We start from the raw sequence: 15,028 nt of genomic DNA on the forward strand, positions 1-15,028 counted from the left end.
GTGGAACAGGGGACAGCACAAGGGACAGCCCTGCCCTGGCCAGGAGACAGCACAGGGTGGCACAGGGGACAGCCAGGGTGGCACAGGGGACAGCACAGGATGGCACAGGGTGGCACAGGGGACAGCCCTGCCCAAGGGGACAGCGCAGGGTCCCCTTCACGGGGCCAGCCCCGGCGCAGAGCAGAGCAGAGCAGAGCAGAGCAGAGCAGAGCAGAGCAGAGGGCTGAGCGCTCAGGACGGCTGCGGTGGGCGCGTGGGCTGTGCAAGGCTGTGGACACTTGCTTTATTTTCAAACAGGTACGGAAATGAAATCAGGAGCTGGTATTCAAGCAGGTATGGAAATCATGAGCTGACGGTGAATGTGGATTGTCCCCAGCCATCCCCACACCTGAGGGCCCGGCGTCCTCCTCCTGGCCCGGCAGCTTTCCACAGGGCAGGCAGGGCAGGAAGGGGTGCAGGGAAGCTGCAGGGCAGTGACTGGGCAGGACTGGGAAGCTGGAGTGGTGCGGTCCCCCCTGTGCCACTGATCACTCTGGAAACCAGCACTTTCTTAGCCCCAGCTCCCCAGTCACTGACAGGGGGATGCTGTTACTCAGCCATGTTTAAAATGGTGCAGAAATCCCACAGAGTGCTACTTTGGGATAAAAAGAAAGAGGGAAAAGTACATGTTTCCAGGGTCATTTGCAGATATCAGTTTGGTTCAGCATAGTGGGAGAGTGATGGCCAGCATCACTCGCCAGAGCAGGTTTGGATGGATCTTGGGGCAGATCTGTGGGATATGCTGCCCTTGTGGTTCCTCATCCTGTGTCCCAGAGCAGGATTCCTGGGGGAGCAGCAATCTGCCTCTCCCTCAGCTCACCCATCCCTACAGGACACTTTACCATCCCTGCCATTCTGTCACTGCCCCTTTGCAGTCACCTTTATCCCAGCCCAAGCGACCCTGGATATTTTCCCCACTCCATTCCCTGCATTGTTCTTCATCATCTTCATCCCCATCACCACCTGCTTCTCTCTGAGCTCTGCCCTGCAGATCCCATTCCCCAAAGCTGAGAGCCAGCCAGCCCTTCCAGGGTCTCCAGGCTCCTTTCTCTCCAGCCCCTTGCTCCAAATTCCTCTGGGAAGGCCAAAAAAATCCCATGAGGAGCTACCACTGTTGGCAGGAGCACTGCCTAGCAGGCAGCCTCAGAAAATCCTGGTTTCTTCATGCCATGGCTCAGCTGCTGGGTTGGAGGATGCTGATTTTAGGGTGAGCTTCTTGGGGCAGCTGGACCCAGCTGCAGCACCCTCTGTGTTCCCTGAGCTCCAGCAGAAAACTGAGGGGATTTGCCTTTTCACCACCTGGGCGCTCTCAGAGGTTTGGTGATAGATTGGTTCAGTGCCACGTGAGTCATGTCACCATGAGTGACATGTGACACATCAAGGGACCTGCAGGCCCAAGCAGGAGATCCACGAGCAAGCCACAAAGTGAGAAACATCAGTTCTCTTTTGATCAAGTGTGAGCAGAGCCTAAACCAAATCAGCACCACACGTTTATCACCCTGCAGTTCCCAAATTAGGGCTCAGGACCCATGAGCTCCACAGCCATGGCTCAGGGGTACCATGAAGTGGCTTTAGAGCTCCTCTGTCCCACTTGGGATAGGGTAACGAGGAAGACACCCTTTGCTGACTACACAGTGGATGCTGCTGGAATGACAACTGCCCCCAGTGCCACCAGCAGGAGTGTGTCCCCCTGGAAGGGTGAAAGGCACAGCTGGGGTCTGTGGCCTCAGGTCCAGGATGAAATTATGCCCAGTGGGCAAAGGGAAATGGTTCCTGTATCACTCAGTCAAGTGACAATCCCTGGGCTTTGCTTCTCAGCTGGGTCACCCCTGTGTCCCCAGGGTCCAGCAGCATTCCTGTCCCCATCTGCACAGACCTCTGAGAACCACCTCTCTGCATACATTTTCCCATAAATTCATCCCATCCATTTCCAAGGCAAGGCCTCCAAGGAGAAAACACCTTCCAAAGAGGTGTCCAGGAAAGTTGTGAGGACACACTCACCCACCTTATCTGGTCATCCTAGACAGGGTTATCCTTCTTTTGGTTCACAACATCCTAGAGAGTGTTTAGAAATAGAAGGAATGGGGACCTAGAGATACCTGCAGCTTTAGGGGAGAGGGTCTTCAGGATGCAGCTTTATCGTCCCAGCCAAGGAAGGCAGTTTGTGGTGCCTTCACAGCTGTGGTGTCCTGCAGTGTGAGTGCTGCCCCTCCTGAATCCAACCCAACACTCACTGTAAAGTTGGAGCTGTGCCTGGAGGAACTAGAGAGACAGAACAGGGAGATAAAAAGGCTTTGGGGCTCCAAATCTGACCCTCTCACCATAAATGTGTTTTCCCATTCCACCCTCCCCACACCTCACAAGCTGCTGCCAGGGCCTGCTTACATAAATCAGCTTTGCTGGCTGAGCCACAGCCCGAAATCCCCACCAGGAACTTGGTGACAGAGTCCTTGCAGGCAGAAGGATGTGAGGGTGCATCCCCTGCTCTGCCTCCCACACATCCCACCCCACAGTTCTCAGGCCCAGCATGGGCCATCCCTCCTGTCCCAGTCTTTGTAGCACCCTCAGGAATTTTGGAAGGATGACAGTTGATAAGCCACAGGAGAAGGCAGGAAATTGGGATATAAAATAGGGAGGGGCTGTGAGTGATGACTGGGGTTAAGTCATCCATCAGCCTGCTCGGATGCCATTTCTCTTTCTTAATAATATTAACACACGGTCTTCTTTTGCACTTCATCCTTTAGAGAAGCTCATTCATTAACCCGCAGGGCACTAACAAGAGCAGCTGCTAATCCGCTCCTCTGGCTCCCCCCACCTGTCCTCCCAGGGTAAACTGAGGCACAGAACGAGCAGGGTTGTACAAACAGCAGCATCCCGCGGGCAGCCCGTGCCGACATCACCGCACACGGATGGGGGAGCAGGGAAGGAGCCCCAGAACCCTCCCCAGGCTCATCCCTGAGCCTCTTCCAGTAGCCAGGGGTGGGTCCCTGGGGGAAAAGGCCCCTCTGTGACCTTCAGGACACTTCATGCTCCCTCTCCTTGCTCCTGCAGAGTCGGTGCCGATGGCGGTGATCATCGGAGTGGCCGTGGGGGCCGGCGTGGCGTTCCTGGTGCTGATGGCCACCATCGTCGCCTTCTGCTGCGCCCGCTCCCAGAGGAGTAAGTGTCACCCCCACCACGCTGCACCCCCCTGGGAGGGCTGGGGGAGAACTCAGGGGAGAGGGGAGAAATTGAATTGGAATTGAAATTGGAATTGAAATAGAATTTGAACTGAATTTGCCGGCACAATTTACTGAATTTGCTTCTCCGCACAAGCCGCTTCTCCTGTTGGTCTACCGAGTGTCTGCTGGAAATGGCAGTGGGAAAAGGGAAGGGCTTATGGAAAACATGCCAGGGTAACTGTGGTCCCTGTTAGCAGCACAGGCAGCTCAGGAGGTGTGCAGGGGACCTCTTAACCTCTCCCTTGGAGAAATCCTGAGGTGCAAGAGAGAGAAGCATCCTCAGTGTGCCACATGGGTGCTTAAAAACCCTCCACAGTTCTGCTGCTGTTTTAATTCCAATTCTCCTGACATGCATATTCCTAGCAGGAATGACAGACAGCAGAGGGGTTTTTCATGGGACTTGTGCATTTCAGAGTCTGGCTGCAGTGGAAATACAACTTAAAGTGACATTAGAGACACAGGTAGAGGAGGAGGAGGGGGAAGCAGCACGGCATTGTCTGGCCTCATTAAAAAGACACCGGGAAATTAAAGGAGGATTGTTGGCTTCATGAAAAGGCACCAAAGCAGGAGGGAGAAGAGTGTGATTGTCTAGAGCATTCCAAGCCTCTGGGGAGAGGAGGAGATCCTTGGCGCTGCTCCCGGCTCGCGAGACGCGTGGTACGGATTCCAGGATGCCAAACTCTCCATGTGTGAGCCAGAAAACCCAGTTGTTGTTCTTTTATTTTTTTTTTTCCCCCCTCAATGGTTTACAAAGCCATCAAAGACACCCGGCAGCTCCTGGATTCAGTAAGGACACACAGCCCCCCACTGCAGAAATGTGTTTAATTTTCAGCGTGTTAATGATGTTTCTCCCTGTTTTATCCCCTTTTTTTTGAACTCTCACAGCTTCCATTAGCAAGAATTAATGAACTAAATAGGGAAAGTAATTCATCTTGCTTTTTGGGGAAGAATTGCTGATGGACAGCACCCAAGACCAGGCCAGTTTGATGTCGTGGAGGTCATTTGGCAGCAAGAGACAATGCAAGAACCTGAAGGAAGCAGGGCCAAGCCGTGTTCCCATGTCCATGGGCTGTTTTTCCCCCTGCCACATCCTTCAGAGAAACAGGGAGCGTGTGGTTCATTATTTCCCTCTCGTTAGATGGAACCAGATGGTGCAGGGCTCTTTACAGGACCCACGACTTCACAGGAATGCCATGACAACAGATTCCAGACATGGTGAAAACGCCAGGATTTAGACCCTCACAAGCTGGAGGCAATGTAAGGATGGGCTGCTCTTCAAGGGGAAAGCCAAGAGGGGACAAGGCCATCCCAGCCAAATGCCTTGTGTTATTTATCCCATTGCTAAATCAGGAAGAAGAGGCATTTTCCTCACCAGGGCTGGGAAGACAGGTTCTGGAAGGAAGGCACTGGGGACATGGTGGCAGGGTTTGAAGTCCCTTTTCTCCGCTGGGTTTTTGGTGTTATCCCATTTAGAAAAGGTTTTTGGGTCTCCAACACACTAGAGGAGTGTTCCCTGCCCTGCTGCTGGAAGTGTGATTCCCTGGGGAGAGGTCAGCAGCATCCCCAGGCCAGGGCAGGGGTCCCTGTGCTCCCTACAAGGCTTTGCCACTTCACTTTGGGATCAGAATAAGTAAGAGCTCAACCAAGAGATCAGTGAAGATCCCTGCCCTGATCTCCCTTCCCTCCCCAAAACCCTGTGGGAAGGGAAGGGTCAGACTCAGCTGGGGACAGCAGCAAATCCTGAGTGCAGATAGGATTCCACAGCCTGAGATTCATGCATGGGGCGCTGGTGGCACCCAGTTCCTCTTTACCTGCCTCCAAAAGCTACTGGAAACAACCAAAACAGTCTCTCCTTGGGTTTGGGGGGAACTGGGAGCATCAGCAGCTGAACCAGACCCCAGTGACACTCAGGGTGCAGAACCCTGCAGGGAAGGACTTGGATGTGCCAGGTGGATGGGCTTTTACCCCAGTTTTGAGGTGCTGGTGCCAGCTGAATGCTGTGACCGCTGTCTCTGGTGGCAGGAGGGTGGGAACACCAGGCTGAAAGGTGAGGAACGGAATTTTATCACTGATAGCTGTGTGTGATGTGTGGAGTTATTGCAGACATCAGCTCAGGAATGATGGGATTGACAGAGCACTTGGATAGCAGGAGAAGGACTCATTTCCTGCCAGGATGACTGCAGATTCCTCTCCCAAGACAAATATCAGTGTTGTGCCATCATTTATAACAACCTGGTGCAGGCTGCAGGAACAGTTGAGGGGACACGGTGACCCAGCAGTAACTCTGGAGAAGGAATCTCCTGACCCAGCCACCGACCACAGCTAACAGCAATGGGGGAGGCAATTCCTGACCATGTTTTGGGAAAATGCAGAAAAAAAAAAAAAAAAAAGGACCAGGTGCAGACACACCAAGCCTGGAGACTCTGGAAAAGAAAAAAATTTACTGCACATCTGTTGTTGTATCTTCAGTGACTTAACAGCCTAGAGTTATTTGAGGGGGAACACTCCTGGGAGAGAAGCTGCAAGACACTGATTAGCGTCTCCTTGTGATTAAAGACAGAGGCTCCAGCACCAGGAACGTGGTCCCAGCAGGACAACATTAAAAAAAATAAGCTGTAGCAACTTCCCAGTGAAAGGCTTTGCCTTGTGCCCTGAGACTTGGCGAGGTCTGGGGGCTGTGGAGGACAGGGGATGCTCGGAGAGATGAATTCAAGGACAGAGCTTGGAGCTGGTGTGGGTTACATCATTCTGTTCGGTTTAGAGATAAAACTCCCGGGGGGTCCAGCCTTTTCTGGACTGATCCCCGCAATCCTGGCTTGGCAGGGCGCTGCTGGATCCGTCAGCTGGAGGCAGATCTGACAAAGCGGTGGTTCGAGGCAGTTTTTGGGTCTGGGGGGGCTAACACAGCCATCCCGGGAGTCGAGAGCCAGGTCCGTGGCTGGGGGCCGGCTTCAAAGCTGTTGAGGTCTCGCTGCTCAGATTTGCCTCCATCTCTGCTTTTCATCTCGGCTTTGCGCCGCCGTTCCGCTCCCGCTGCTCCGCGGCTGTGGTTTAGTTCTGCGAAAATGGCTTGTTCAAAGCACGCCTGACACCTTCAGGGAAGGCAGGGAGTCAGTGTTCCTCTCTTCTCTCCTCATTTCCAGGCTGCTTGGAGATGATAAAACTGTCCCTGGCCACGTCTGTGCTCCTTGCTTGGCCTTTCCCATGTGTTGTCTGCACCCCAGACTGCGGGAGGTTTTTCTCAGGGGTTCCCAGAGCCTGGGCAGAGCTGGTCCATCTCTCAGGAGCAGTATTTCCTATGGATCAGCAGGCTGCACAACGATTTCACTCTGTGCGGGCAGTTCTGCTACAGCCCAGCCCCTGGTAACAACTCCGTGAGTGTGGCAGAGGCCAACCGAGCTCCACAGGGAATTCCTGCAGGAGTCTGAGCCGTCCATACCTCTGGCAACGCAAATATTGCTCCTCCAGCTCTCCGATGGGCTTGCAGAGCCGCCGGGAATCCTCGGTCGTGTCCCTGCAGAAGCTCCGCCACCGTTTCGGAGTAACGCCCTTGTCCATCTCCCTCTTTTCCCAGATCTCAAGGGTGTGGTTTCTGCCAAGAACGACATCCGCGTGGAGATCGTGCACAAGGAGCCGGCCGCGGGCAGGGAGGCGGAGGAGCACCCGACCATCAAGCAGCTGATGGTGAGAATTCCTTCCCTTCCCTAAGCGATTGCTCCGGGCCAAGTTTGATGCTTACGAGCCCGGACACGTGTCGCTCAGCCCCGAAATAACCACTCATGGCAAAGACACTCTTCCAGAAATGCTGCTCTCGAGATCCGCATTCTCTTGCCATAAAAACCTCCTCGAGTGAAACTTGGCTAATGAGGAGGGAGAGCTGCTAGGGGTTTATTGCAGTGGCCCATCTGCCCGCCGGGCTAATTGCAAAGCAAATTTGCCACCTCACACCTGGAAAGCTGCGGAGGGCAGGGAGAGACACAAGGGGGGAGCACGAGGTGATAACGAGCTCATCACCCAGCGAGATTGTGCGGGCAGCACCAGGGCTGTGCCCAGGGCTGGATGCCCACCTGCGCCTGGCTCTGTAACACCGGGGAGCTGTCACCTTCCCCAGGCCACCGCCTTCACCCAGGGGACCGACGGACACGGGCAGGCCAAGAGGTGCGTGGCTGAGGGGCAGCAAACGCAGCTTGTGCCCCGGTGCTGCTGCATCCTCGCCAGCAGCCCCTCTGTGTGCTGTGGTCACTCTTCTCTGTGGCTCAGCCCCAGTTTGCCTTGGCTTTCACTTGCTGGTGACAAAGAGAAGCTGAAAAATGGCAAAGAGTCCTGGAAAAAAAAAAAAAAAAAAAAAGAGAGAGATAAAAGAGCAGATGGGGAAGGGGGAAGGGATTGAAGAAGCCACTGGCTGCTTTCTAGGCTGTTGGGTGTTTTTTTCCTCCTCTAAAGCTCAATTTTTTTGGGCAGCACTTGTATGTCCTGCCTGCAAAAGCTGTTGCATGAATGCCTGATGGGAAGGCAAGGCTGATCATCGTAGAGTGGGTGGAATTGCTTGCTGAAATTGTCAGGATTGCCAGAGCATTTAGGCAGCCAGGGAGCCTCCAAACAATGAGGCAGGAGGAGGTGGAGATCTGGCAACTTATCCCAGCACCACTGAGGTTCCTGTGCAAGACCCCTCGTTCCCAGTAGGGCTTTGCCCTGAGAAATCTGCAAGTCTGTGGTGGGATTTGCAAGGCTGGAAGGGCAGAGGAAGCTGGGGTTGGGTTTGGAGCAATCTGCTGGGATGAAGGGAAAGGAGAAGCTTTCTCTCCATGGTACCTTGTACCTCATCTGTGTGATCAACAGTGCCAAGCCCAGATCTGGCTCCCACAGGGGCATCTGGGATCATCCCAAATCCCACTCCAGGCCAGGGTGGAAGCACACATGAAGCCTCAGTTACCACTCTGAGTGAACAAGGAAGAGGATGGTGGTGAGAGGTCAAGCACACAATCTTGGAATCCATCCTTTCTTAGGTTATTTGCAGGAGCCAGGGGGTGATTTCATGTCAGCTTGTGCCTTGGTGAGGCTGGGAGTGGAGCTGTGCCGGGCACATTGCAATGAGGATTCTGGCAGGGTGGAAACGGTGCAGAAAAAAAATGACAATATTTGTTTGAGAGCTGGGAAATAATGCCTTACAGGGAGAGGTTGTGGAGCTCCTGGGTTTATCAGCCAGACTGGTGAGAGGTGGTTTGGTCACACTGGAACTGTTTAAAGCCGAGCACTTTGGGTGTGACACAACAGACTCACAGCCTGGCTGGACTGGAAGAGGGCAATTCTTCCCCCTTCCTGGCCAAATCCAGGCATTTTTTCCCAAAAATACAGCATCTGGAAATTACATCCTTGGATCAGCATCATTCGGGAGCTGGAAGAGATGGTCTGTGATCTCTGACCCTGATGTTGGCAGAGTTTGGGACAGCTGGGACATCCCACCTGCAGGGAGAAGGCATCAAAGCCCCCTCCCTTGCCTGGATCAAAGCCTCCCCTCCCTCATCTGCCCTCAGCAAGCACGTTCCCAGGAAATAGTCCCCAGTTCCTTCTCTCCTCAGAGTCTGCAGAGACCCCCCTCTGTCCTTCATCCACATCTTTGCTGTGTCCAGCAGTTGGTTGGATCCTCCTCTGGCCATCAGACACCCAGCCTTGGCTGCCAAACAGATTCCTGATAAAATGTCCCAACTCTGTCAATGAAATGAAGGATCGAGTTAAAAACTCCTTGCTGATGAGGAGCAATGAGGCCTCTTTAGCAGGAGGAGGAGGAGGGCAGTGCCCAGCACCTCCCTCCCTCCACCCCAAAACTTTGCAGCTCTCCCTTCTCCCAGCGCCAGCATTATTCCCTCTGCTTCCCCATTTGCCTTCTCCGAGCATCCTGTGAGATCTCCATCCCTTGAGATGATCTCCATCCCTTGAGATAATCTCCATCCCTTGAGATGATGATCTCCATCCCTTGAGATGATCTCCAACCCTTGAGATGATCTCCATCCCTTGAGATGATGATCTCCATCCCTTGAGATGATCTCCTCGCCCTCACCAGCGTTTTGCAGTCTAACAGCAGCTGTGAGTGCCACTGCCAGGCCGGGGGCTCGGGGTCATTAACGGGGATGTTAACGAGGAGCAGCCGCGCTGACAAGCAGCTCTCCATCCTCACCCCATCCCAGCCTCTCGGTCGAGCCCCGGACTCCAGCACAGCCTGAGCTGCTCCTGCTGAATTTCAGGCTCCTCAGCACCGTGGCTGTGCCTTGGCTCTCGGTTTCCCACCTGCCCCAGTCGTGCCAGCGCGACTCTGTCCCCCCAGACGCTGTTTTGTCATTCTCCAGCCATCTGTGACCTCGGCAGCTCACCGTGCTTTTCACAAGTAATTATTCATGCATCTATAAATTCATTAACACCTTAGGATACGCGTCACGCTGCTTGATTTGCATATGTTCACATTGCCTCAGCGGCGTTCCCACCCCCTGCTCCGAGAGCTGCTCTGCCAGGCAGCGCCTACGGGCAGGGAAAAGGCTGCCAGCTCGAGGGGCCGGAGGCAAAAGAGCCTGATGGAGGGCTTGATCCGGGGGAAAATAAACCACAACAGCCGCATGAGCCCGGGCTGTGAGGAGGGGGATGAAGAGCATCAGCTCCGGCGTGGCACAGGTCCTCCCTCGCCATGGCTGGGTTTGTTCCTGGCTGAACGCACCCCGTGCCTCGCCACCTGTGAAACGGGGCTGATAATCCCGAAGGAGCCGTCCCCACTGCCATGAGCAGTCAGAGACGATCCCAAAGTGTCAGGCAGGCAGGGGCATCCCAGAGATCGCCACCTCTGGATCGTTCATCCCTTCCGGATCATTCATGCCCCACTGTGGCCAGGCAGATCTAGGCATCGCCTGTGGTTCATATTTGGAGTGGGACAGTTAAAATAATCAATCCAGTGATAGATTTTTATTTTCCTGTCCCCTTAAAGCCGTTCCTCTGCTCCGAGGGCTGTTTCTAGTTTGTTCACAGCCTTCACAGGTGATCAGCACCAGACACCTTTCCCAGACAGGCGCTCAGCTCAGACCCCTGTGGAAGAGGAAAAATCAAAGCAGCAGAATTTCCGTTCTGGGCGAGGCTCATTCCTACGCTCAGCCCAGTGGACACAGCATCCCTTTCTCTGCCTTCCCCCCGTGCCCGGGGGCTGGGACGTGTTCCCTGTGCCCAGCGGCCACTGGCACCGCCACCCTGGGAAGCAGCGGCAGCCCTGAGCTGTCAGAGCCGGGTCTGCGTCTCCACAGCATCCAGCCTCGCCGGGAGGCTCGGGGAACATCCCTCCCTCCCAGCCGGCTCCTTCCAGCCGCACCAGCCCGTCCCAAAGCAGGATTTTGGGGAGAGGTGGGACAAGGCAGCTTCTCCTGCGGTGGGCAGCCACACTCAGCCAGCGGGTAGGCGACCGAGGCCAGAGCCGCTGTTTGAAGGTGATGAGGCTTCACCGAGCTGGGGATTCCCAGAGGGGTTCTTTATTCATGGCTCGTTCCCTCCCTGGGAGCAAAGGAAGTCGCTGTTGGAGAATCGTCACCAACATCCCTCACCCTGGTAGCGTCTGGCCCGCACCAGCGCTGCCGGGTGCATTCAATCACCCAAGCAGCCGGGAATATTGTAATTAAACCCGGAGCGAGGCGGGGGAGCACTTCGAGCCCGCCGGGTCTGGAGGATACTCAAGCACCTGAAGCAGCATTTTAAAAAAAGATATTGTGTCCACTAATGAAAGCCAAGAATTTAATATCCTGTCGGATTCTCCATCTCGGAGGCTTCGTTTGGTGGCGTGAAAGGCGGGAGAGCTCCGCACTGGCGGGGCGGAGCGGGAGGCACTGCCCGCTGGTCCAGCCGCTGGCCCGGGCGCGGGGGTCCCTCCTCGGCAGGAGCCGCTCCCGGGGCGGGGAGAGCAGCACAGCCGGCCTGAGGTGATGCTTCAGCAGCTGGAGGGGGTCCCCGCCTTTTGCGGCGGGGGAAACCGAGGCAGTGGCGCTCAGGGATGCAGGGCTGCAGTTTTTTGGTGACATCCCTCAGCCACGCTGACCCAGGAGGCGCCGGCGAGGTTTGGACACGGGCAGGATTTTGCACCCCACCTGCTCCGGGCGTGGGGAAGGCTGCTGGCGCCTGGCAGTGCCAGCAGGATGGAGTGCTGGCATGAGGTTGCCAGGATGGGAAGGGCGCTGGCAGCAGGGAATGGTGGCTCTGACAGGAGGTGTATCCCCAGCCGTCTGCACCGCGAGCACATTGGTGATGTCACCTGGCTCTGGAAAAATGTCCATGAATGACACGGGGCATCCCACGCCAGGGCACTCAGACACCTCTGCTCTCATTTTCCATCTATTTCCCTCTTCCCCTTCATAATCCCTGTTAATATTGGTGATGGAGTGAACTTGAGTTAGTATCAATCCCTTGCCGGTGTTTGCTCAGTGATGACAAAGCGGAAATCACACTAACGAGGATCCCACCGCCCACTAATTAGTGGTGTAAAACTTTAATGAAGTTGACGCCAGTGACCGGCTGTAATGGGGGTTTGGAGGTTCACTGATGTGATGGTGCGTTGTGGACCTCATGTGGAGACTCCCTGCAGTCCCCAAATCCACGGGGTGCAGCCGAATTCGGAGCGTCGGGGACAGGCAGGGACCCCGCGGAGCTCAGGGAGCATCCCAGTACCTGGATCACTCCCACCATCACTTCAATGGCTTAAATAAAATAAATGGCTTCAATAAAGTGGCTTCAAACACCCCACCAAACATGACATGAATTCCAGGGAGGTTTGGTCACAGTGGGATTGTTCCCTTGGTTCCCACCTCCCTTCTCCCCTCTCCATCTCTGGGGTCTGGCCCTGCAAGTGGTTTTTCGTTTTCATTCCGAGCTGGGACCTGTTAAACCCTTCCGATAGGGTTAACAGCCTTTGCAGAGATGCTTTAGAGGATCGAGAGGGTCGCCGGGGCTGGCAGAGCAAAAAAACTCTCCACGTCCCATTTTAGCTGCACTCGTTTAATCCTCGGCGACACTTGTATTTATCCTGGTAAATCAATGGCTGATACAGGCTTTCTTTTCCCTAGGAAAACTCAGGTACTTTAATTTATTGCCTTTAACAGCCACATCAAAGGCTTTCGGGAGATGAACAGCAAGTGCCGCGGGGTGAATTTCCACAGCCACTTACCATCTTAAAGAGGAAATTTGGGCAATGAAAGGGGATTTTGGGGCTGGCGTGGGGCTGTGATGCCAGGGAAGAAGGGCTGGAGGCGTCCGGTGAATACGGGAGAAGCTAAAAAAAGGCAACTGAGAAATTGGTTGATAATTATCCTGCTTCCTGCACAGCCCCGCGTGCTGAAGGAAGGGTAATTAAAGCTGTGGTGTAATTAACGTGCACCTTGCCCCTCCTCTCCGCCTCCCCCCGATCACAGCCAGCCTTCAAAGGAAAATTAATGAGGCGGCCAAGTTCAGCTGAGGAGGAAAGGATGAGAAGAAGGGAAACAAAAACCAAAAAAACCAACAAAAACACAAACAAGGCGATTTTGGGGGTGTTGCTTTGGGCAGGCGGGTGCAGCCCCAACCCTTACCTCGGTAAATAATTCGTTTTCTGCATCAGCCTGCTTTTTTCTGTCCTGAACGGGGAAAAACAATGTGTAACCCAGGGAATTGTGTGGCTTTGGGGCGTCCGCCCTCGGACGCTGCTGGGACACCCCTGGGGAAGCCTTGAATCCAGCTGGTGGCAACTCCCCAGTGCCCTGGGGCTGCTGGTGGATGTGGGGCTCGGCCCACATGGCCTGGGGGCGATGAGAACCCGGGGTCAGGCGCTGCTGGGATGCTGACCCCTGCCTGTGTCCCTCCCTAGATGGACCGGGGGGAGTTCCAGCAGGATTCGGTGCTGAAGCAGCTCGAGGTGCTCAAGGAGGAGGAGAAGGAGTTTCAAAACCTGAAGGTGAGTTGGATCCTGGGCTGTCTCTGTCCCCAGTGAAGAGATGGGGTCAGAGCCCCCCGACACTCCTGGCTGCACCCCTGTGCTGGGAACCCCTCCCTGGGCAGAACCAGCTCGTGCCTCACCCAGCCCTGCTGCTGCCAGGCCATGTCCTCGGGCCATGTCCCCAGTGCTGGCCTGTCCCAGAGGGCTGTCCCTGTGCAGGGAGAGAGGCTCTGGCATGCTGGCACTGTCTTGTGGCCCCAGCACCTTTTAGGTGCTGTGGTGCCAGGTCTGTGGTGGGCAAGGGGCCCTTGTGTCCCGGCCTGGAGGGGGCTGATTGGAATTCACTGGTGGCACAAGAGGGCATTGCTGGATGGTTTGGAGGTTGAAGTGTCCTCCAAAGGGGGGCTATGAAAATGGGGAAGGGTCTGGAGGGTTCATAAGAGGAGCGGCTGAGGTGACTTGGCTTGTTCAGCCTGAAGGAGACCAAGGGGAGACTCATCAGGGTATGCAGCTTCTTCCTGAGGGACAGCTCTGATCTCTGCTCTCTGTGACCAGCAGCAGGACCTAAGACAACAGCTGGAGCTGTACCAAGGAGGGTTAGGTTGGATATCAGGGAAAGGCTCTTCCCCCAGAGGGTGCTGGCACTGCCCAGGCTCCCCAGGGAATGGGCACGGCCCCGAGGCTGCCAGAGCTGCAGGAGGGTTTGGATACTGCTCTCAAGGACAGGTCGGATTGTTGGGGTGTCTGTGCAGGGCCAGGAGTGGGACTGGATGGTCCTTGTGGGTCTCTCCCAGCTCAGCAAATTCGATGATTCTGATTAAGTCTCTCATGTCCTGGGTGAATGGGCAGGGTGGGCACCTCCAAATGCCACGGTACCCAGGGAGGCCACCACCAACCTGCCCCGCTTCTCCCACTCCCCAGGACCCCACCAACGGCTACTACAGCGTGAACACCTTCAAGGAGCACCACTCCACCCCCACCATCTCGCTGTCGGGCTGCCCGGCCGACCTGCGCCCGGCCGGCAAGCAGCGGGTGCCCACGGGCATGTCCTTCACCAACATCTACAGCACCCTGAGCGGGCAGAGCCGCCTCTACGACTACAGCCAGCGCTTCGTGCTGGGCATGGGCAGCAGCTCCATCGAGCTGTGCGAGCGCGAGTTCCAGCGCGGCTCCATGAGCGACAGCAGCTCCTTCCTCGACACCCAGTGCGACAGCAGCATCAGCAGCAGCGGCAAGCAGGACGGCTACGTGCAGTTCGACAAGGCCAGCAAGGCCTCCGCATCCTCCTCCCACCATTCCCAGTCGTCTTCCCAAAACTCGGACCCCAGCCGGCCCCTGCAGAGGCGGATGCAGACGCACGTTTGAGCGCCCCGGGCCGCTCGGACCCTCCGCGTGGGCGCCGTGGCTGCGCGCTCGGACAGTGGCGCCCGCCGGCAGCGGCGTGGCCAGAGGCCGGCTCCAGCCCCCGGAGCGGGGCTGCGGGCAGGGGCCGGCCGAGCACCCCCTCCCCGGCACACGCTAAGCACAACCCCGCCGAGGACGCGCCGAGCCCCGCGGAGCCGTCCCCGCCGCGCAGCCCCGCCGCTCGCCTCCGCTTCCCGCTGCCCTCCCCCGCCGCCTCCCCTCCCTTCGTGCTGTTCGGTGTCCGTACTTATAGAGTCCGTTTCGGGGGGTCCCGCCGTGGGGACAGGAGGTGGGCACAGCGGTGGGACAGGGACTCCCCGGGAAGGGCCTCTCCACGCTGTATCGCGGCACCGCGGTCAATACAAGAGGTGTTTCTCGTGGCACGCCTGGGCTGGTGGCCGCCCCGCGGGGACATCGGCTTCCCTGCCACAGAGCT

At 56.1% G+C, this 15,028-nt stretch overlaps 1 protein-coding gene across 6 annotated transcripts in view; it reads left to right on the forward strand.

Moving 5' to 3' along the window:
* The window catches only part of KIRREL3 (kirre like nephrin family adhesion molecule 3), a 385,133-nt gene extending 370,158 nt beyond the window's left edge, over positions 1-14,975 (forward strand). For 5 of the 6 annotated variants that reach the window (XM_077787972.2, XM_077787974.2, XM_085560097.1 and 2 more), the window contains 5 exons: positions 298-333; positions 3,091-3,198; positions 6,835-6,944; positions 13,120-13,206; positions 14,110-14,975. In XM_077787972.2, the coding sequence (XP_077644098.1) occupies positions 298-333; positions 3,091-3,198; positions 6,835-6,944; positions 13,120-13,206; positions 14,110-14,553 (785 nt within the window). In that variant the 3' untranslated portion in view covers positions 14,554-14,975. The remainder of the gene's footprint in view (positions 1-297; positions 334-3,090; positions 3,199-6,834; positions 6,945-13,119; positions 13,207-14,109) is intronic. The other variant, XM_077787973.2, reaches the window with a different exon arrangement.
* The last annotated feature ends 53 nt before the right edge of the window (positions 14,976-15,028 follow it).

The sequence above is a fragment of the Lonchura striata genome, chromosome 24 (genome assembly GCF_050655825.1).
Source record: "Lonchura striata isolate lonStrDom1 chromosome 24, ASM5065582v1, whole genome shotgun sequence".
Taxonomy (NCBI): Eukaryota; Metazoa; Chordata; class Aves; order Passeriformes; family Estrildidae; genus Lonchura; species Lonchura striata.